This window comes from Cryptomeria japonica, chromosome 5, assembly GCF_030272615.1.
Source record: "Cryptomeria japonica chromosome 5, Sugi_1.0, whole genome shotgun sequence".
Classification (NCBI taxonomy): Eukaryota; Viridiplantae; Streptophyta; class Pinopsida; order Cupressales; family Cupressaceae; genus Cryptomeria; species Cryptomeria japonica.
Genome location: NC_081409.1, coordinates 747859837 through 747884354, shown reverse-complemented (window position 1 = coordinate 747884354; position 24518 = coordinate 747859837). Strand labels below are relative to the sequence as shown.

Here is a 24518-nt window from a genome sequence, read left to right as displayed (position 1 = left end):
GTGTGTGTCGCCATAGCCATGGGCTCCTCCAACAAGGAGGCAGAAACGGTCACCACTATCTCAGGTCCAACAACATCCAACCGCACTTGAGGCTCCGTATCAACCACCTCCCTCAGTCCCTGCTCCTCATCTACCACTACTCGATGCGGCGAACCATCTGTACACAACTCTGCCATGTCTTCGGTAAGTGCCTCCGTGGCCGAGGCCGGTCCTGAAGGTGGTGCTCAACCCTGCTGAGGTGATGCTACCTGCTGCTGGATAGGGCCAAGTGCAACTGGCGTGCGGCTCTGCCCAAATGCCGGAATAGAGGTGCCTCCTACTCCAGATGACATCACAGGTATGCCCATCGATAGCAAGAGTAGGGCAAAAAGGACCCTCTCCTCCATCACCCTGCTGCTATCATCCTCCTCATCCTCCGTTTCCGAATCCTCTGTACTACTGGAAGTCTCCCTCCCACTATCAAGTTCCCGTGAGGCCGTATCTACCATCCATTTCCACTTCGCGGAAGAGTGCCCAATGTCAAGGTGTCTCCAATACATGATAGGAGGCTCGCCTACGGCCAACGGTCCTTGCGGCCGTACCTCCAACTCTGCCTCCGGCACTGCTTCTCGCATGGCCTCCAAGAACAGTCCTATGGCATAATGGGGCATATAAAACGTGCGATGCTGCATCGTCAAGAACTCGCACATTCTCTCTGCTAGCAACGCAACCCAATCGTACACAATGTCGTTCATAAGCCTGTTCATGAGCATAATCTGAGGGAGGGCAATGTCCGATGCCCTACCAGATCCCATCAACCTGCTCTTAATGACATCCATTATGCATCGCCAGTGGCCCTCTGCAACAAAGGTCTTGCGTATTCCTCGTCCCTTCGTGGCATCAGCCACGCTGTCTAGCTCCGCTATCATCAAGTTTCTAGATACTAATTTAATCCAATATTCTTTCTCCTCACGCTTCATCTTCTTAGCCTTCAACTCAATTTTCCTGCCCTGTCTGCCTTGGATGTCGAACACACTGGTAAAGTCCACAGCTTTGAAGGATATGGCGACATCCCTCCCGAGATACTCAAAAGTACTCGTCTGTGTGTGTCTGTCAAAGGTGTCCACCATGAACCGTAGGGCACCCTCATACTCTCGAATAGGAAAGATGGGCATTCAGATAGCCCACTCCACTCCTGACTTACGAAGGTTCTGCTTCACCAAATCATCGTTGGGTGTGTCCTACCACCATTTCCTACATTCAGACCCGTTCAGTCCCTCGAAGGTGATATTCTGAGGAGTCAATGTATTTTTTCCACTTCTCGCAGGTTGTGGAGTTTTTTGCTTTTTCTTCTGACTTGCGCTGGCATCCATTGTGTTGCCTGCAACACGCACGCCTGACGACAGGACCCTGGTATTTTTATCCATCTGGCTGCCACTAGAGGAAGCCTGCAACTGCTTTTTCCAACTCCGTTTCCCAGCCGACTCCATTAATTTCTCGTGGAACTGATTTCTGGTTATAGCCATACGGTCGTGAAACACCTGCATAACCACCTTAACAACCTCCTGGATGGCTATGTATGCTTTGCATGTGCCTGCCCTGTGCTTGCGTGGACGTTGCGTTGTTGGGCAGATTGCGTGTGGGGTGGGTTGGGCTAGGGCTGCGTTTTTATGCGGGCTGCCTTTATGACTTGCAACGGCGCCTTTATGCCTTGCGACGGCGGTATCCACCACACGGTGGTCCCACCATCGGTGTTGCCACCACACGGTGGTTCCACCATCGATGGCCCCATCGTCAGTGTTGCCACCGCACGGTGGTTCCACCGTCGGTGCTCCCACCGTCGGTGTTGCCACCGCACGGTGGTGCCACCATCGGTGCTCCCATTGTTGGTGTTGCCATCGCGCAGTGGTTCCACCGTCGGTGTTGCCACCGCACGGTGATTCCATCGTGGTTTGTTTTTGTTTTTTTTTTTGCTTTGTTTTTTTTTCAAAATACTTTCAAACACCCTGATTGGAGGGTCTAGGTTCCCTCCGTTCGTGGTAAACCTTCAATTTGGACCCGTTCACGGCTTCGGTCACTTCGCGGCCATCCAATGTCCACAATCAAACCGATCCATTTGCTATGACTTCGCGAACTTTGTAATGTCCTAGCCACCTCACTTTAAATTTTCCAGGTTTAATTTCATTTCGCCCATTATATTTCAACACGAGTTGTCCTGGGGTGAACTTCATTCGCTTTAGATGCTTATCGTGCCACAACTTCCTCCTCTACTGCATTGTCTCAGTTGCCCACTGAGCCATCATCCGCTTTTTATCAAGTTTATTCAAAGCATAAAGTCGCTCCCTCAGGCTCTTCATATCACCGAGTTTATTTTCTATTGCAATAAGAAGACTCGGTACCATGAATTTGACGGGCACCACTGCTTCCTGCCCATACATAAGTTGGAAGGGCATTTGTCCCATAGTCACTTTGTACGTCGTGCGGTAAGCCCACAACACGGAGGGTAACTTCTCTTCCCAATCTTCCCCTTCGACCCCACACGACTTATAAATGACTCCTACAAGGATCTTGTTCGTGGCCTCTACCTGCCCGTTGGCTCGAGGGTAGTAAGGACTCGACAGAGAATGGAAGATCTTAAATTCTGTCGTGAGCAACTTAATAACATGGTTGACAAAATGGCCACCTCTGTCACTCGTCAACTGCATGGGGATAGCATAACGAGTAATGATTTGCTCATAAATAAATTTGGCTGTACTCACCACCGAGTTATCGGGTAGGGCCCGTGCTTCCACCCACTTAGTGAAATATTTCGTCGCTACCACGATGTATCTGCACCGCCTAGCACGGCTGACTTTGAGTGGTCCGACAAAGTCCAACCCCCATCGTTCAAATAATTCCTACGCGTGCAAGGGGTTGAGCGGCATAAAGTCTCGCTTCAATGGTTTCCCAACCCTTTGGCACGTGTCACAACCAACACCCCATTCTCAGGCATCATTATATAGCGTGGACCACCACAAGCCCGCGAGTAGCACCTTTCGTGCAGTAGCGTCCGGTCCCATGTGTCCCCCCGCCAGCCCTTCATGCGCCTCTCGGAGAACTCCTGGCACCTCCTCCTCCATCACACATCTTCTGAGTATTTGAGACGGTCCCATCTTATATAACAATCAATTGATCAACTGGAATGTTCGACTTCGTAAAACCAGTTTCCTTCGTTCTGCTGGCAGCATGCCTAGCGGAAAGACTGAAGTAGAAAGATACTCCCCGATGGTCGTGTACCATGGTGGCAATGCAGCAATTTGGAATAAGTGGGCATCTGGAAAATCATCGTTCGCCCCTTCCGCTGGTTCTCCTGACTTTATGTGTGATAATTGGTTCGCTATCACATGGCTTTTCCTAGGCCGCACGATAATGGCGAACGTAAACTCTTGCAGCAAGAGTAGCCATCGACTAATCCTTCCCTGAATTATCGGCTTGTTGACCAAGTACATGAGGGCTTGATGGTCTACATAGAATGTGAACGGTGTCGCCAATAGGTAGTGTCTGAATTTTTGCACCGCATAGATCATCCCCAATGCCTCCCATTCTGTTGTGCTGTAATTTTTCTCCGCTTTGGATAACAGTCTACTAGCAAAATAGACGGGATGATCCAACCCGTGATCTCCCACTTGGGCCAGTATGGCACCAATCGAAAAGTTTGAAGCGTCCACATGGACATGGAACTCCCTATCCCAGTTGGGGTAAGCGAGGATGGGGGCAGCTACCAGCCTCGTCCTCAGTTCCTCAAATGCTTCACTCTCCGGGGTCCCCCAGGTGTATGGCTCACCCTTGCAAGTAAGCTTGTCCTGTTGAAATGTGGTCACTGATCAGCAAAGTACTGTACACTTAGCAGATCCGAAGCAAAAAAAATTTTGGGTATTTTTTTTTTTTTGTTGATGAAAACTGACATTGTAATAAAACCCTAAAAAGGCCAACTTTGTTTTTGCCCTAAAATGCATGTTATAAGCGGCTGGGATGCTTAAGGCATTGTAAGGTTGATGTACTGTTTTTGCTAGATAATAAGAAAGATTGGACGGCTGTGTATGGTGGACGTAACCCATTCTGGGTGAACCACGTTAAATCATTGTGTTATCTGTGTCCTGTTTTATTTCTTTATCTTTTGTATTTAAATCTGCACACGATTGTTAGTTCATATTTGCTTCGGATCTGCTTGAAACCCTAACAGGGTGGAATATTTGTGCAAAGTTTTTTATGAACCTCCTATAGTAGCCGATATGGCCTAGGAAGGACTTTACCCCGATGACATTCGTAGGAGGCTCCATCTCCACAATCACTCGTATTTTGTCTGAGTCCGTCTTCAGACCTGCTTTGCATACAATGTGCCCAAGCAATTTGCCTTGTGGCACCATAAATCGACATTTTTTTGGATTAAGGGCCAGCCTTGCCCTTTGGCATCTCTCCATGCGCTCTCTGAGGGCTACCAAATGTGTATCTTGCCCACTATAGATGGACCAGTCGTCAAGAAAGGCTTTAAAATTCCCTACTAACATCTTCTCAAATATGTGTAGTATAATTCGTTGGAATGTTGCAGGTGCATTGCATAGGCCGAATGGCATCCGGTTGTATGCATAGACACCAGCTTTGACCACGAAGGTGGTCTTCAGTTTATCTTCCTCGGCGATTGAGATCTGGTTATATCCGAAGAATCCATCCATAAACGAGTACATCTCATGGCCGGCCACCTCCTCTAGTATGCTGTCCGTAAACGGGATTGGGAAGGGGTCTTTAATCGTAATTGCATTGAGACACCGGAAGTCCACACAAATCCTTATTTGGTTAGCCTCCTTCTTTAATGAGATGACTATGAGCGACACGCATTCACTTGTCTGTACTTTGAAAATGATACTGGCCTCCAGCATTTTTTCTATCTCTTCGTTCACCCGCACTGCATAGTTGCAGTTCATCGAGTACGGTTTTTTTCGTACAGGTTGGGCTCCGGGTACCAACGAGATGCGGTGCACGCAAAGTTCGAGAGGTACCCCCTTCAAGTCTTTATACATGCGAAGATGTCTTTAAACTCCGAAATTATTTTGAAGGCCGCTGCCTTCAGCACCGGATCCCAGTCATCCCCGACTAATATATTCCATGGGTCCTCCTTTCCCAGGTTTGTTGCCTTCAGCTTGGACTCTTCAAATTGAATTGGCTTGTCTTTCTCAAACTGATGTGCGGGTGCCTCGTCCACTCGGGCTTCCCCCTCCTTATATTCTCTGTATTCCGGAGGGAAGACCTCCGGATCAGCGGGCTCCTCTATCTACAACATGTTGCATTGAAAAAGTTTGTAGTCCTCCATTTGCCAATGGAAGAGCCCGTTGAGTGAGCACACCTCATCTTCAGAACATCCCTCCAATTCGAGTACCCCTTCACTGGTTGGCTCCATCACGGTCTTGCCTTTGCTTCCGTCGAAACCCCATTCCCATTTATTAGAGTCCTCTGAGTCCAAGTCGGAAGAGGCGATATCTTCGCCAACATCTTGGGTCCGTAGGTCAATGATATATTTCTCCCCTCCCTTCTCCATGGAGAGTGTATTTTTCTTCCAGTTATGGTTCATCCTCGCGGTGATCAACCACACTCTCCCCAGGATGGCGTCATAGCCTTTATTTTTCAGAGGAATAACTACAAAATCTAACAGGAAGGGTTGCGTACCAATTGTCACTTGCTGGGCCATCAATATGCCGAGTGGCTTGATGTCGTGTTGGTTGGCTCCCACCAGATTAAATGTGGATGGCCACAGGGTGGGTTTCCCCAGCCTCTTCCATGTCTCTTCTGGTAGTACATTCACCCCAACACCCCCGTCCACAATAGTGTCCTTCAGAATGGTCCCAAGGATGCCCATTTCTACCACAACTGGCTGTCTACCACTATTCAAGGCTAGTAACATCGAGTCAGTCGTAGGGCTGACGGGAACCTCCACCTGCGGTGCACTCGAAGGTGCGTGTGCGGTGCTTAGCACATTGCTGAGGATAGCAGTCCTCAAATGTGGCATGGAGTCTAGAAGGTCTTTTACCTTTATCGGCACCTCCATCTGCAAGACTTGCCCAATGATATTCTTTTCCGCTTTCATGCGGGTTGAGGGACTCCTCATCTCTGTGTTCATCTGTCCTTCTGCCGCCATCTCCCGTTCAATGTCGGCCTTCGCCTCCCGCAATCTCTCCTTCTCTGTGCGGGGGTCGGGATACGTTGCCTTCTTCACTTGCGCACGAGTGATCGCCAATACTTCTTTGTCTTCGCTCGTCTTCTCAATATTGAGCAGATTCACCCTCGGCTTAGGACATTTTGTGTCATCGTGATCACCGAGGCTACACCATCTACACAAGCTCTGGGGGGTTTCAGTATTCTGGCACTCCTAAGCGAAGTGCCCCCATTGGTTGCAGGCCCGACATTGAATTATTGGCTGCCCCTTAGCGTCATACTGCATTTTGCTCCGATTGTTGTTGTTGTTACCTCTCCCTCCTCTTCGGTTACCTCTATAACCACCAGATGATGCAGTGGCATTGGCTTGTAGCTAGGCGGAGCCCGCTGCTACGGACAGTGAGGGTTGCTCTTGCGCGAAGAATACTTGGTTCCCTTTTGTTTTCATGTTGTAGGGACACTCTTTGACGGCGTGTCCCAACATTTGGCAAATTTCGCAGAATGCCTTCTTCGGGCAGGTGCCTTTTGTGTGACCTTCTTCCTTACATTCCGTGCACCACATGTCTTCGTTTTTACTCGTGCTTCCTTTCATGTTCTTAAATTCCTTCAACATACGATGCATATCCTTTTGAAGAGCTTGCACCTTCTTACTTGATGATTCATCACTGTTGCTTTCTCCCAAGGACTCCTCTTCTGCAGAGGACTTGTCCTTTTTCTTCCACGATGTTTTGCCTTCACTTTCCAAATCCATCGCGCAGTTGTATGCATCATCGTATGAGGTGGGCGGTACAATTTTCATCTTTCTCCGCAGGGATGACCGCAACCCTTCCACGAACCATCTCTTCTTTAGTCCGTCAGTCGGCTGGTTCTCCATCTTCCCCAGTAACTCCTTTAACCGTCGGCTGTATGTTCGCACTATCTCGTGCTTTCCCTACTTTGTGCTTAGTATCTCCGCCATGATCTCATTATCATCTCAAAGGAGTCGAAACTCCATCTCGAAAGCTTTCTGTAGTTCGTCCCATGTTCCCACCTTTACTTTATCCACATCAGAGTACCAATCAATGGCTACCCCTCTCAGGGTGGCAGGGAACTGCACCACCCAATCCATTTTGTCAACCACTCCGTTGGCTGACCATATTGTCTCACACATACGGCAGTGTCGTACGGGGTCATCTTTGCCATCTCCGTTGAATTTGGGCAACTTTTGTTTGCCCGCCATCGTGCTTCTTACCTTCGGCGCACCTTGCCCTCCGGAACCTCCAAGGTTCGTACCTCCCGGGATTCGCCCTCTAGGTCCACTACCACCGCCTTGCCCTCTAGAACCTCCCGAGATCGGCCCTCCAGAACCTCCCGAGATCGGCCCTCCAGGTCCACTATCGCCAAGTACTCCAGAAACTGGTCCGCTAGGTCCCACCAAACTACCTTGACTACCAGGGATGGCTGAGCCCGACCCGAACAGATTGCTTTTGCTACCATGCCCCTGTGTCCTCCCGACACCTTCGGCTGCACCAGTATCTCCTACTTCTCTGTTCTCGGTTTCGGTCTCCTTCTCCTTCCTAGTCTCGTCCTCTCGTCTGAATGGTGTGTACGGTTCTACCGTACTCCCGTCACCAATTTCTTCCGACATGAGGGAAAGGTCCCCCAGTTGCTTCCGTGTGGTTTCAATTAAATTTGAGACTTGGCCGTCGCCATTTTTGTTGTTCCTCCTGCTCAGTTCCTCTGCAATTCCCTTTAACCGTCTCCTACGTTCGGCCTGTTGTTCGACAATCAATGCTCGTTGGGTTGCTTCAACTTCTTCCACATATTCCTTTATACTTTTGTCCTTATTTAATAGATTGGGCATCAATTCAAATTCCGCCTGATGAAACAAAATATCACATTTAAAACAAGAACACCTTATTCATTCATTCTCTTGTATACAATGTATGTTAACATAATTCCTATGACTATGACAGTGTTCTTCTTTATTTCTCCATTCACAGTTCAGGGATTGTTTGTCCTTCGTTGGGTTTCATCACGCTCCTCTTCCTCGTACTGCCGCATGATTTGTTGACGGCGGTTTTCGCGATAGGTTTCCTCTCGGCGGTTCTGGAGAGCAAGAAACGCTTGAGCCAGCAAATTGGGAAGGTTGGTCATCAACTAGTTCACTGTAGGGCTCACTGATAGGGCAGACCACACAGCGCTTTCAGGCACGTCTTCTTGCGTGGCTTCCCTTCGTACGTAGGTTTCAATTGCTGCGTGAAGGATGCACCGGAAGTCCACCGTTAGTGTTCTCTCTCCGTCGAACAATTCTTCCGGCTCTTGTCCCTCAAGGGTGCTTGTCCCTTCATCCAGGGGTTGGCCCATTATCGTCGTGCCATACAGGTTACTCCCATTCCCAAGTTTGAAATCAGCAACAGCGCCAAATGTTTCCCTCACTGGGTAAACAAAAAGAGTACAGAAGTAATGCAGAAATGAAAAAAGCAAGTACAAGATGAATATGAGAATAAGTTTTCCATTAATGACTCAGAATGCACTCAATGTCCATAGCATTATTTCTCGTAAACATCACATCCTTCAATACCCACAAGTAGTACAATATGTAACAGCTGAAGGGGTGCGACACAATCGTCGTGACTCCAACTACCTACCCGTCGGCTAACTAACGACTAACAAATAACATTACTACCAAAACATAAGATATACATATTTCCCGACAACAAGGACCTCCACATCAGCTTTGAAAGAAGGGATAAAATGGAATGTTGGATTCAGATAATAGGTTGTTGCATGGATGGGCCTATGAAGCTGATGGTGCTATCTCCTATCAATGATCTCCCAAATGGGACCATACTTGCTCTCATCTCCTTCATAGACAGATTTGATGCCCTCCTTCGCCCTATCCATGCCCTCATATATGTAGCCCATTGCGGGCTTTTCTCCATCTGCAACTCACAACAAAACCACCAAGGGTTTAACAAACTAAAAAATTGAAAATATTGTGTAATTTAGAAAAATGAGCAAATAAGAGAATATGATGAATAAGTTATAAAACAAAAAGTTGAATTGTAGAATTTATAAAAAATTTACCTTCACTATCTCATCACAAGGGACCCAAAAGTCTCACTCATCAAAAATGCAGTCTGCCATATCTTTCCCTGCAGGGGTGGCAGCATAGGATGAGGAAGACCACTCCTCACCAACAATCATACGTCTCAAGGCCGACTTACAACGAAGCATGGACTGCAATGTGATGAAGTTTGTGGCAAATCTTGTGAATCCTGGACGAGCTAACTCCTTCTGCTGTGAGCCAACAACCATGAATGATTATATACAAATTTGCACACATTTCTCGCCCTTTCTACACATCTCTTGACCCATGGGAGTTTTCCAATATCCTCCAACATGAGGTCAATGCAATGGGCAGCACATGGAGTCCAAACTATAGATGGGTGCCTCTCCATCAATAGTCTACCTGCAGCAACATAATTTGTTGCATTATAATTAATGAAGTTACAAAATAGTAATTAATTTGTAAACAAAATTAGTTTGTAATCAAAAGTTTACCTATAGCAACACAATTTGTTGCATTGTCGGTCACCACCTATACCACGTTCTCCTCACCCACCTCATCAATCACCTCCTCTATCTGCTCACATAGGTAGGTGGCATTCTTGCAATGGGCGGAAGCATCAATGGACTTGATGAAAATGGTGCCCCCTGAAATAAAAAAATAAAGCAAGATCAATGATCATTCAATAAATCATTAAATAAAAAATAAAAAATTAATGACTAAATGAAACTAAAATTAATCAATCACCTGCAGAAGAAACAAGAAAATTAAGGAGAGTTTTATTTCTCCTATCTGTCCAACCATCCGTCATGATGGTGCAACCTTTAGTGCTCCATATCTAGCATTGTTCACCTAATTCCTTCTTCACATCATTCACCAATTGAGTCAAAATGGGTCCCCTCGAATCAGACTCAGAAGGGGCTTTGAACCCCGCCCTGCATATGGTAAGGGCATCAACCATTTCTTGCCAATAAGGAGACCTGTCACAAATAAATTAAATGAAATAAATTAAGTATGTACTATGTACTTTGTACAAGAAAAAATAAAACGAAGAATCAAAGTATAAAAATTAAAACAATCAAACATAAAACATTCACCTGACTGTAAAGAATGGAACACTGTCGTAGACCCAAAACCTACCAACAGCCATTTTAGCAGCATCATGGACCTAGTTCCAACCCATGCTCTCAAGCGACTGTTGGGACCCAAGAGTAGTGCGAGGCACAAAGAAGGTATCCAACCTAGATTTACGAATCCTAGGTCCAATGCTAACACTCCCACTACAATTACTAGTGCTAGGAACATGAGAAGTGGCAGTGGCACTGCAACTTACAGAAGTAGAAGCGGAAGCACCAACACTAGCGGTAGCAAACTAAGTGGGACGATATGGAGGTAAGGAAGAAGGGCCTCCAATACAACCTAATTGTGTCCCTCTTCCTAAAATTGTCTCTCTCCCAATCGCTGCTCGATCCTCCTTTTGCTTCTTTTTCCTTTCAATTTCCTCAACCATTACATAACAATCACATACGGCCTCAGGGAGTGCTTTTAGGCATGGTTCGCCATCATGTCCACACACACCAGAAATATGGTATTTCAGTCTATATATACCTTCATGGAATATTGTTTTGCAAAATGTACATTTTGTTTGCCCTTTTCCTTGCCCTAGAAAATCCTCGTAATATTTCCAAGCGGGGTCCTTTCTAATGGGGGGTCTAGAAGCTGAAGTAGACATTGTAGGATAGTTTTGTGAAACTTGAAGTTGAGGCAAATAAGAAAGTGAAGTTTGTTGGAATAAAACATTACAAATACAAAATGAAATTATTACATACATTCAAAAAAACTAAGGTAGGGTTTGTAAATTTATTTATTTTTTTAAATTGTAGGGTTTGTCAAACCCTACTTTTTTTTTAAAAAAAAATTACAAACCCTACATAGTACAACTACATACAAACATACAAAATATTTTGGAAGAAAATGTATAACTTTCAAAATAAATGAATAGAAAATGAAATTTTTGCATACAAGAAACAAAAAAATCTTCAAAAAAACAATCTTACCTCTTACAACAAGCTTGAAATGAGCTGCAAACTCTTCCTATCCAACTCTTGATGCACCAAATCCAAACACAACGCTACCCCAATGTGATAAATTGAAGAAAACTTGAGCTTCCTCCTTGTTGGGGCTTTTTCTATGCACCCTTGTTTTTCTTCCCAACTCACTGTACTCCTATTTTTGCAAGTGAATGAAATGAAGTTCGCTTTTAGGGGTTAGAGATAAATAACCAAATAAAAAGAAGTTGAAAAGCTTTTTAAAATGTTTATTTTTTGCTTTTTTTTAACCTTGCCGCCGACCGAGTTTGAGGCTCGAGACTCACAAAGTTTGGCGAGTTTATGCCAAACTCACCAGCACACCAGACTCGGTCGAGCTCGAGTCCAAGCTCCAAAGACTCGGCGAGCATGTCTCGAGCTTGGACTCGTCGAGTTTGGCAAGTTTAAGGCGATTTTCTAATCTCTGACAAGACTGAGTCTAGTTGAATTTCATTGAGTCATTCACTATCTCTTGCATTCTAGGTTTAAGATAGGATTAGAATAGAACTCTCTAAACCCTTTCTTTTGCATTTTATTTTAAAATCTTTGTTAGAAATAGATCAAGTGCTCATCTTGCAAAATCATAAGTCATTTGAAAATCATGGCAAACCTACTTCCATTCATAAGAGATTAAACTTGAGTCTTCTATACAATTACGTAAGTCCCTTTGTGCATACAGTGAATCACATTCGCCATTGAGTTACCCACACGTCAAGAACTGATATTAGGAACCTTGGAGTTGTCTTAGTTGATCATACATTTAGCATCTAAGGTGATTTTGTTCAAGAGAGGGTAAAATACTCTAGTATTTTATTTTGTGTTAGAGGTGTCTAAAAAACACATCAACAATACCAAGCCAAATATACTGCTTGGGTTGGAACTGAAACAAAACCAGCTTCAAAGGCTAATAAATAAAATACAAATGGATTATCATTTAATTTTTTCATAATAAATCAGAATCTATTGATTATTGCACATAATAAAATAGAGACACACGTGTATGGTAAATAAAATTATACATCAATTACACAAACATGCATGTGCATATGTCTATGTCTGTATATTTGCAAATCTTTGTATTTAAGTACATGCACAATGGATGGTACATGTGCTTTGCAAAACATGTGGCTGTGTACATGCTAAAGTCTAATGTTGTACATTATATATATTTAACGTTTTTTTATTCATATAGCCTTATCTTCTATCCTTTTTCCCTTGTATTTTACTTGATGATCTTCCACAAGGGCACCTTACTCATTTCCACATCATGAACAATCGTGCAAGAATATGAAATTTTCTATCTCATTTTAATCATTAGTAGCAATGAAAGGGAAGATAGCAAAGAAGAGAACAACCTAGTACATAAGAAGTAAATGGAATCTTGAACTGCAGTATCTGAACGAGAGATGCCAAAGATGATACTATCAATGCAGCAGAGACCAAGTCTGTTCAACCAACAAAATATAGCCACGATCAATTTCTGCATTTTCTTCAAAGATCAATTATAAGAGTAGTGAGAGCTTAAAAAATACATTTAATAATTTGATTAGTGGCATTCAAAATATTAAATAAACTTTATTATGCATTTAACATGTCAATGTGCAATAGGATAAATGAAAATCCTTTCAATATTTGCTTAGTTTTCCAAACAGAAATCCCAAACTAATTATATATTAGAGCAAATCAAATCTGGTTGAAAAAAAGGACCCATAGAAAACATTGATATATTTTGTAGACAAAATTCATCTAATGCACAACCTTATTATCTGCAACCTAAAATATAAAATAAAAACCTTGAGCTGTAAGCCATCTAAATGTTATGCAACCTGGCTTTTCTCAAAATACTCATAAGGCCTTATAAACCATAATTGTGATTCAAAAAAAGTTTAACACTTTGCTCTCAATACAGCACCTGAATTACTGCATGGAAATAACTTTCTTTATAAATTCCAATATTGCCAACAAAGTTGCTTCTATAACATGCAATCTACGACTTATTTCTTCGGTATGACCATGATCCATGACAATCTGTAATTTCCCCATTTTTAGCCTTAGGCTAAAAGGAGTAATAAGAAGAAATTAATTAAATTAATTTCTTATAAAGTCATTAAAATAAATTAATTATTAAAAAGTGACTTTATATTTAATTAATTTAATTAAAAGTGACTAAAGTATAAAAATAAAAGAATAATTAAATAGTCACTTAATAAAAATGAATAAAGTGTACCTACTCTCTTCTAGAAGGTGTCTAATGACGGGTTTATGAAAAAAGATAAATAGAAGAGGATGATTGAAGAGAAGGAAGACTGGGATTTGATATTGTTGAGTTAAGTTGGTTTGTAGAACCAAGTTGGTGTCTGCAGACTAAGGGTCTTTGGGAACGGAAACTCCCATTGATCGCATAACTGAAAGGGTGAAAGATCTCTCGAGGGGTTGCATAGAGGAGGTGACATTTCAGTCATCTCTCTTGGGCTTATTGAAGATTCATATCAGACTTGGGTGGTTGAGTTTCAGATTTTCAGACTTGGAGAGACCATCTTATTGAAGGCATATTCTTGGGCATATTTGTCAACAATATTCATCTAGCACCTAGGCGATACCTATTGGGGATTTGCAGAGGAGTTTTGAAGGAGTTTGGAGGCAAATCGGAGCTTATATCTTGCTGCCTTCAGAAGGGTGCAGATCCTAATTCCCATGTTTTAATTCAAATCTCATCACATGAGCGTTGATTTTGCTTGCTGTTGGTTCCAAACTTCATGGCAAACTTAGGCGATATTTCTAAGACCAATCATTGGACGATTTGGTGACTATATTAATTCTTTGGAGAGGCCGAACTTCTGCAGATTAGAATGTGTTCTCAGACCAGTTAATGGCAGCAGCAGGGCAGCACAAGTACTTGCACATTGGATCCTTGATTGAGGTGGAAATTGCTTGTAATTTCATCGTTATACTTCAGCGATTTGTTCCAGGTTCAATTGCTAATCAGACCATTGTAATTTTCAGTTTTGAATAGTATGTTTAGGACTGAGATTGTGTCTTCAGACTGTCATTAATTAACAGTCCTTATATGTGAACATTGGCTGCCTATGTAATGACTTTGAATGGCTAAATGAGATAAGGAGTGAAAGGTTTGAAATTGCTTCTACATTTACATTGGTTTGAGGTTGCATGCAAAATGTTTGTCAAATTGTCTCTTGGCAGTAAGTGCATATGTAACATTGTAAACTCACCTGTATGCATTAACTAGAGGTCTAGAGTGTCATATAAAGCATTTAAATGATAAGTTATGCATTGAAGTGTTGATTCTCAAGCGTTTGGAAATAGTCATTTTAATAAGGACATATCAGACTGATATAATAGACCAGCAAGCTGGAAGGTTGCATATGAAGTGTTCGACAATATTCCTTGGGTTGGAATACATCATTTTCCACTCCTATTTGACCAAGGGATATTACACAATCTGAATCTGGTGAGCAAAAAGAGACGATCCATCCATCTATTTAGTAAAATCAATTCTAGCTAATTAGAAACCAAAAGAATGCAAGTGCTGTTCAATCCCCAATTCATTTGCCAAAAAAAAAGCATAATCATTTATTTTCCTTGGGGATTATGGCATAATCTTATATGACTGGATAATCATTTTATTGGCTATTCAAGCTAGATTTAATGATACATTTGAGGCCTTTGCTTATTTACCATTTAAGTAATGCAATGAGGCTTTTGCTTAATTACCATTTAAGTAATGCAATCAGGATTCATCATGTACTACAATACTCCAACCAGTGGGAACCACCATAGATTAAATATTTTAGGTTGCATGCTAGACTAGGAATTCTAAGAGTACTATGAAAATTAAAGACACACAACTATGCAATAAAAAAACTAACAACGCAAGCAAATTAAACACAAGAATCAGGATAAGAGAACATGTGTATATGTGTATTATATGTGTGTGTGTGTGTGTGTAGAGAGAGAGAGTTCTATTATGACAAATTTTACGTTCACCTCATATTTATTCAAAGTCCTATTTATATAACTACTAATTTGTCACTATATTAATTTTGATCCAATGTATGGCCTTGTGATCCTTGGGCAAGATAATAAATTAAAATTTTAACTATAAATGATCTGAATGCTATGCCATCCACATTCTCTTATAATATTTCTAAGGTCATATGAGCCCTCATTGGAATTAAAGTTAATTTTATTCTTTGAACTACAGCTCTCAAAGTAGTATTTGAAATAACTTCTTTATCGATTCCAAGATTGGAGCTTGAAGTTATTCTCAGATAATGTTCAACCAATGAATATTAATATGGTGAGCCCAAGACAATGTGAACCTAATGATGAATATGTGGCAATGGAAAGTGTATCTTCTCAATGAAATGAATTCTATCTAATGGGAATTTAACAGAATTCATTTATTTACAAATGACAACTAACACTTATCCAGTATTTCCCTTAGGGTTTAATAGGTAAGCTCATCCAACCCCTTTATGATTCGGTTGATCATTTTTGGGGAATTTCAAGTTTAGAGGAAATGATACAATTTTGGTCTTTGGTCATTCATGCCTTACAAATCATTTAGTTGCTCTAAATCAAGATGATTGATCATTTAGTTGTTCCTAAAACCAAGATGTAGCTCAATCAGGGTCATTATGCAGTTCATTGAATTTACAACTAACAGTAAGCATCCTAACTAAAATCCCTTTAGGTTGTGTTACTAGGCTAGGAATTCTAACACCAATAGGAAAAACTAAAATGATTTAGAAAACTGTCATTAGCAAATTAACAGTGCAAATGCAAAATAAATACAAGAATGCAAGGGAGAGACTACATATGAAATATAACACTTGCATTAAGTACTCTATCTTAGTCTATAAAGTACAAAATACAGCGAGTTCACCTAACTGTTTACATATACCTTGTACTTATTCTTGATCCTTAATTTCTTAAATTTTTAACCTTGTCCTTACCTAAACATTTTACTTTGATCAAATAGTTAAAGCACCTCCAAACCTCCACTCTATATGCTAGATGTTTATTTTAACGTTAGCAAAACTATGCTAAGGTAAAGATTGGCACAGTCTAAAAAATATTAATCACAAAAAAATTAGGAAACCAAAAAACAAAGTAATAAAAAACACAAAGAAAAGGAGAAAAATGTTTTTTCAAGTGTTTATGATGCTTTCATTAATTTCCCTTGCACACGCCATAACCCATTCTCTAGCATCCTCAAACAGTCTTGTCTCAAGTGATCCTCATAGTGCTTCCAGGATGTAAATTTCTTTTTCTTGATCATGTATCTTTTGTTCTTCATCCCACTGAATGTATCTTCTTTCGAGAAGCAGACATATCAGTGCTATAAATTGTTTGACAACCTTCTTCAGCACACAATTGTCCAATTATTATGGACTAACTTGCATGGGCCCTGTTCCTTGCTCAACGAAATCATTTACTGTGAGGCGTCATTTTATGACACCCTTGGTCCATCAGTAAGAACCGATCAGAGATGTGATCCATGGACCAGCATTGCCCAGGTTGATCAAGGAGAAAAGCAAAAGAACTATGAGTTGAGAAGTGTTGTCTTGTTTGGAGGAAGTCCCTTCCCTTTGCTTCCCTTTTCTTTCATGTTCCTCGGAACTCCAGAACCACGAGGTTTCAAAGTTCCTTCTCTTTGCCTTCTCTTCTTTTCTTCTCTTGAACTCCGGAACCCCGACGTTTTGAAGTTCCCTCCTCGTCTTCTTCCCTTCCCCAAAACTCCAAAACCCCGAGGTTCTAAAGTTCCTGTCCTTTGCTGCCTCTCCTTTCTCCTACGTGGAACTCCGGAACCCCGAGCTTCTGAATTTCCTCCCCCCCCCCCCTCAATTCTCCGCAACCCCGAGGTTCCGAAGTTCCCTTTCCTTGCCTTCAAAACTCCGGAACCCCGAGGTTCTAAAGTTCCTTTCCCTTAGCCTCTTCCCTTTCCCGGAACTTCGGAACCCCAAGGTTCCGAAGTTCTCTTTCCCCTTCCCCAGAAATCCGGAACCCCAAGGTTCCAAAGTTCCTTCCTTATCCTTTTTTGAGTTCCCCGGGACTCCGGAACCCCAAGGTTCTGAAGTTGCTTTGCTAGGTCTCCCCTTTTTCTTTTGCTCAATCTCTTCTTCCCTTTCCTGAAACTCCGGATCCTCGAGGTTCCGAAGTTCCCCTTCCCCTTCCCCAAAACTCCGAAACCGGGTTTCGAAGTTCCTTCCTTGTCTTCCCCAATTCAGCAACCCGAGTTTCCGAAGTCCTTGGGCTTCTTTCCGGCTTGCAAAACTTCTGAATGGCGTGATCAACACTCAACTTTAAATGCTCTAACGACTTTTGTGACTTGTGCACCTTCTTTTCTGGAGCCACAGGGATCCATTTAATGATTTTGGCAAGATTTCCATCAAGAGAGGTACAGGGCCATGCTTGTTGTGGTAACTTATGTCATGTCTGCATGCTCTAACTTTGGAAGGTCAGTCAATCCACAATTCTCAAAGTTGCATTTTCAGGGTATGGCTAGGTTGCTTGCATGCACCAAAAAGTCGGGTGCATGCACTTCCCTGCACTCCCAGACTGACATTTCCCTGCACACACAAGGGTCATGATCACTCTTGTAACCAATTTTCTATATAAAGGTTGTTAACCCTCATTGTAAAGGGTTCTCTCCCTACTGGCTTGAGCTATTCTATGCTCTTTCACTTCTCTTGTATTTATCTTGCATTTTTGCAACTGTAAGTTTGGCCATTGGCCTTGTAATGAATTGAAATCGCCATTCTTGCCTTCCTTCAACTTATGTATGCCATGTATGTTTCCTTACCTTCATCATAGGTGTATGTTTTGTGGCTCTTCTCTCATATATGTTGTGTTATTTTACTTCTGAGTGTGACTTGTGGGAAACCTTCTCCCCTCTTGACATTCAGTGAATTCTAACTTCCATACATGCATTGGGGTCACTCATACAACTGAAGTTTGTGCATCTCTTGGGTATTTAAGTTGATTCTTTGTGTCATTTCAGGTAGGGAGAAACACAATCTCTTCTTAGTGCATCACCTCCTTTTATTTTAAGCATTTATCTCTTCCCTTTTCCTCTACAAGTTGTTAGGATAGGCTTAGGAGTAAGTTTTGAAGTGTTGAGTTGGTTCAACACGTGCACCTGGATTGAGAAGGGAGTCGGCCTTCTCCGGAGATCCAACCCCCTTGCGCAAGGTCCCACACTTCGGGGTTGTTTCCATGTTTCACAAGGTTGCTAAGTTGATAGCACAACAAGGGTACAAGTTTTTGGCATAACAATTTTTGGCACGCCCAGTGGACTTAATTTCGACATATATGCTAAGGAATCAATGTTGTTCTTAGTGTCTCAACCTTTAGAGGCAGTTGTTTTCCAAGCACTTCGCAACTCTACTCAACAAGTCTAGTTTCTTGTTCGTGACTAGTTTCTAACTCTGGGACCCCGAAACCCCCAAGTTCCAAAGTCATCGCAACTCTTGCAACTCTGGAAGTCCGAAACCCCTAGCTTCCGAAGTTCGCAACTCCGGAACCCCCAAGTTCCGAAGTGCCTAAGTCTGGAACCCCGAGGTTCCGAAGTCTCTGCTCACAGGTCGACTGCTTTTCACCACTTGTTGCTGATTTCATGCCCAGAATTCATTCAAGGGCGTCTTCTAGAGGTAGTTTCCAGTTCAAGGAACTCTCATCTTCAGGCACTAGAAGGCGGAGAGGTAGACCTTCATTATCACCAGTTAGGGAGGTCAAGGTTGTAAACACTCCATCTCCCAGGTCTCATTCTACCCCTCCATTTACAAGACCATTACTGTCAAGGGCTCCCACCACTCATATCAATAGACCATTGTTTCACATGGCAAGTAATCAGGTTTTTGTTACCTTCAATGGGGGGAGTCCCCTTATTTTGACTCAGTGGAATGATGTACCAGTGGTTGTGTTAAAGAGTATACCATACTTCACTGGTGAAACAACTACTACGCCCATTGAGCACATTCAAGACATTGCGAACATCTGCTCCGTCCATAATATTACTCAGGATGATGTTGCTGTCAAACTCTTAGGCACATCTTTGAAAGGCAAAGCTTTGCAGTGGTATAGAGGGTTGTCGTCTAGCTCCATTCACAATTGGGATGAATTGGGGGCGAGGTTGTGCAACCATTTCGAAGACAAAAGTGATCACCTATCACTTGTGGAGCAGTTGACTACGATCAAGAGGGAACCTCATGAGTTCATGGGGGATTTCAATTTCTGATTCCATAAGACATGGAATAGAATTCCTTCTCTAGAGAAGCCATCTCCAAATCATGTCTTCTTGTATTATCTTAGAGCTCTCAATAGCGATATAGCTATCATGGTACAGTCAATGGGTGGAGCGTCTTTACCGGGTGCAAGACATAGCCATAAGGGCAGAAAAGTGTTTGATTCAAGTTGGGAAGATAGCTCCAAGGCCTCCAATGCCTCTCTTCCCAGAAGCTCCTACTCAACAACCCACCTTGGCTCCTATCCCCATGGCGCGCACAGGACAATCATCCACACCCTCTACATCCCCTAATGAGCTCCATGAGGTCAAGGCTCTATTGCAAAATTTTAGCAATGAGTTGGTGACACTAAAGAGGCAACAAGTCCAGCACAGAAGACCTTATCAGGCACAAAATCAGAACTATCAACAGAATAGGCCACCCTTTCAAGGGCAAAACCAATGGAGCAATGCTAGGCCTTTGAATAGTGTGAAACCCACAGCTGCAAGCAACTCAAAAGTGATAGTTCCAATGCAAAATAACCTCGCCCAAGAGAAGGATAAGTGTCAACCATGCAATCAGCCACAACCAAGGTGCATGCCAAAATGAAGGGTTTGTCCAAGCCTTAGTGGTGTAGGATGAGCCGATCACTTCTAGCTAGCAATATGATCCAAATCAGCCTAGTGTTGGCACTCAGGCTTACTTGCAAGGGGATTCTACCTTTGTCAATTGGCAAGAGGCAGAATTCTATGGTATGCATAGTTTTAAGACTCCTGGACTCGCCACGAACTCACAAGTCCTGTTAACTCCAGAAATTGCACCCTTTCTCAAGCACCTAAACACTCAAGATCTCTGAAGAACATGGGATCAGTCAAAGGCATGGGTAACCTATAACTAGACTGAACCTCCGGATTATAGGCCGGTTCCTATGTGATATAGCACCTAAAGATCTTTATACTATAACTAAATGGAGGGAAAAGGGAAAGATTAACATAAACTTAAAAGAACTCAATAATCATTAAAAAGGTGATACACCAAAAGCTAAATGGGGCAACACATCCCTTAACACAAATTGAACCCACAACTACTCATATAATGATACAATATCTGATAAAACCCTCAACACATAAATATTTCAAAGGAAGATCTGTAATCAGAATAATATTTAAAGGACATTAATCACAATAAATATATTTAGAAATTAATTCAATCCCTGACCTGTGAAGAGAAATCTTAGCCACAAAGATGCCAAAATGAGACACACTTAAAAGGTTTCAGATAAGAAACATAGAAAAGAAAAAGCAATCACCAATCTGCATACAAATGTGACACCAGAAATAGATCGAAAATGCTGTATAAAAGCTCTCAAAGGTTCTGAAAATGCATACTCCAAAATCTGATACAATACTTGGAACGAAATAGCACAATCTTCTCTAGAAAGTACAAAGTCTCCTTTTTCACTCCCCAATTTTTGCATCCCTCCAAAAGGAAATAAGGAAGAGAATAAATAAGCTCAATCTCCCACCAAAAAACCCAAGAAAAGAGGAACTGAATCCTGAATAAAGGGGTCGGATTTAGTAAAAGGCCTAAAAAGAAGGACCTCAAACTTATCGACAACCTATTCAAAATCAAGAAAAAGTCTCCAAGACCCAGGTCGAAACAGAAATCCCTCAAAAGATGACTCAAAAGACTCCAAAAGGTATCCCATCTGTATGAAACTCTTCTCCTCATGAATACATATGATGATAACTCAAATCAACTCCAAGATGTTTTCTTAAAAAGACTTAAAGAAGCTCCGAAAAATTCTCCCCCAATCCAACAATTCATAACCTCTATGACAAAGTCTTTCCACTTGGAACAAACATTTTGCCACATCTCCATATTTGATGCTCCACCACTTGACTAGGTCTTCAAAAAAAATACATTAAATGACGACAACTTGCATTAATAACATTTATTTTTAAAAAATGATTTATAATTATCACTTTTTTAAAAATAAAGTTTACAATTAAAAAAATGCAAGAAGGAAAACACCTAGCAAGGTCAAATTTATCAAAAAGCACTAATTTTGCATTTAAATAATATCATTTATTAAAAATGATTAATAAATCACTCTTTATAAAGATTTACAATTTTGACTTAAAATGCAAAATTAAAATAAGACCCTAAGCTTATATAAAAACCTTAGAGTGACGGCTTTAATAGGATGAATAAAGCTTTAATAAAAGCAAGGCCAAGTTTCATCGAACTTTTAGGGTTTGAACCCCAAAATGAATGTAAAGACATTCATTCTCACTTTGTGTTTGGAGGCTTCTTGGAGAAGCGTCATCATGCTGCTGGAAACCCTAGCGACCATCTGGAAATCCTGCTGGAAATCTCTGTGCTACGCCATTACTACGGATTTTCTGGAATGAGTGTTGTTAACAGGTTTCATGGAGCCTTCTATATACATGAATATGGCGTTTTTAGCTTGTATTCTGGCAGATTTTAGCAGATGATAACTTCAAAAATGTTGGGTAATAAGTATTCCTTTGGCTAGTCCATGTTCTTTACTGCATTCTCAAAGCTCAGTCCTTCATTCTGTCATGGCCGCCATTAAGATTGTATTATTGTTTCTACTGAACTCAAATCTGGAATTTCTCACCCATTTTGAAGCTTTTTCCAGCTTATGGCGCGACTTCTGAACATTTCCCTGGTGATTTTCTTGTGATATGTCCTTTAGAAACTCGAATTTCATTGGGTATTCAATTTGCAAACCTGTCATAGAGGATTTCACACTTTTCTTTTATTCTGTGCATGTTTACAGGTCACGGCTTGCCTTGCCTCTTTGAATGGCTCCTTTTCTGGTTCTCATATTTGCTACTTGGAAACCCTAGTGCAAAACTCTGCTTTTTCCCTTATGGCCGCGGGCTATGTACTATTATTTAACAGGGAAATACGTTTTTTTGTTCCTCTATTGTGCTTGGTATATTACTCGGCCTTCATTTACATAGAAAATATGAATCTCCTTGCGTATTTGAAGAATTTTGTATCTTTGAGAGTATGGCCATGTATTTTTTTTTACTTTTTTTTTTTCCTGGGCGCGGCCATAAATAAATCCGATATTCCTTTAATCTAGGTGTGGCCTAAAAAGACTGTTGCTTTTTACATTTTTTGGGTTGACTGCCATTACATGCTGTTTGAACTTCATTTCCAGTACCATACTTGAAGATTTTCTAAGGAAATAAGTTTGATTCTGCTATAGCTCCATTGAAATGACAGAAAACTTATCCATATCTTAACACTTCAGAATGAATATTTTCATGTGCGTTCATTTCTGAATCTGTTAAAAGCATGATAAAAGATTCTTCATTTGCTATTTCTTGATCTCGGCATTCTTGCAAACAGTGCGTTTTTTGAAAATGAATTAAATATGCAGCACTTAACATTATTCACACTTGCATTCATATGTCATGAACTTTGCAAAAATCTGCAAAACACAATATAGATTTTCGTGTTGTTCATATTGCCTATCTTTTGATGAGCTGGGCTCAACCCTTGTGGGAGCCACATTTCACTCCACTCATTCCGATTTAAGTTATAGCTGCACCTGTAGCTGCACATGAAACAAACAAATTAGAAATAAAATATTTTCAAGATGTATGATCATTTCCTTCTCTCTTTTCGCTTGTCAAGAGTGACTTTAAGCTTGCCTGATACATGTAAAAGACAGTTTATACATTAGTGGGTGGATATGTATGTAGGATTAGAGACTGTTTATTGCTTAGAGCTCAGCTCTAACCATTGCAATTCCTTCAGATGCAGGATATGAAGATTGAAAGCTGCAGAGGACACAAGACAAGCAAATTGGAGTTGAAGATCTCACAGACGGGAGACCCAAACCAGCCATCAGGCAATAACCGGTCTCCCTTCCTATATATGTATCTTATATTTCTTTTCAACCCATTCTTGTGTATATTGCATTTTATGCATATGAGACAAGCTAAATCTCACGGCTTGTGTGAGATAGATTTTAACTTTGAATCAATAAAGACTTCTTTTCAGCAATTTTGTGTAATCTTTTCAATATTGTATACATTTGTATAAATGTAACAGTCCATTACTGAAAATAAAAGCTTCTTGATTCTTATGTTTATACACCTGAATGCAATGTAGGGAAAACCAAAATTAAATGCACCTCACTTTGTTTTTGTTAAAACTAATGGCGATAAGCTCGACTTGATTTGAGCTGTAAGCAAAAAATGGGTAACAAGTCCATGGGAGCCATGAGTCGACTCGCCAAGGACTTGTGAGGCGAGTCTTGGTGAGTCCATTTGAAAGACTCACGATTCCTTTGCAAGGACTCACGCGACCCAAAAAAAACGTCATGCAAGCTTTAAAAGTGAGTTTGTTTGTTTTTTTTGCCTTCATTTGGCATAACTGAGGGAGTGAAATATCTCTTGAAGGGTTGTTTTTCACAGTGTTCCACGGGGACTTGTCCCCCCCCTCCCCTTTTTGACTTTTTGGGGGGTTAAGGGGTAACCCTAATTGGACGTGGGCCAATAGAAAAATAACACCCGACGCCTTTATAAAATAATAAAAGTATTTTTGGCCTCACGGGGCGATGCCCCTTGACCCCAACTTGGGCGCGTTTCCCCCAAACCCCCGTCGAAAAATATAAGGGGAAAATGCGCTGATGGAAGTAGGGAAAATTTAACCTTCAAGTCTGATTAGGCTCCATATAACAACATAATTAGCATTGAAGAAATCTTGGTATTTAGATTTAGTATTTCAAATTTCCTATAGTTTCATTTGAAATGTAATTCTTATACTATTATACTGTCATACTATTATATGTAATTTTGTAAACATTTATAACTTATGCTGCTATTATACATTTTAGAGTTGAAACTATGAGTATGAATGATGAAATTTCAAATATTGTGCGTTTGTAGATCATATGACGTGTAATGTTTCAATTATGGCTCT

At 41.5% G+C, this 24518-nt stretch overlaps 1 protein-coding gene across 2 annotated transcripts in view; it reads right to left on the bottom strand.

The window, feature by feature from the left end:
* Window positions 1–24518, bottom strand: part of LOC131064116 (uric acid-xanthine permease) — a 307219-nt gene that overhangs the window by 225727 nt on the left and 56974 nt on the right. For both annotated transcript variants that reach the window (XM_057998146.2, XM_057998145.2), the window contains exon 3: window positions 12660–12749. In XM_057998146.2, the coding sequence (XP_057854129.2) occupies window positions 12660–12749 (90 nt within the window). The remainder of the gene's footprint in view (window positions 1–12659; window positions 12750–24518) is intronic.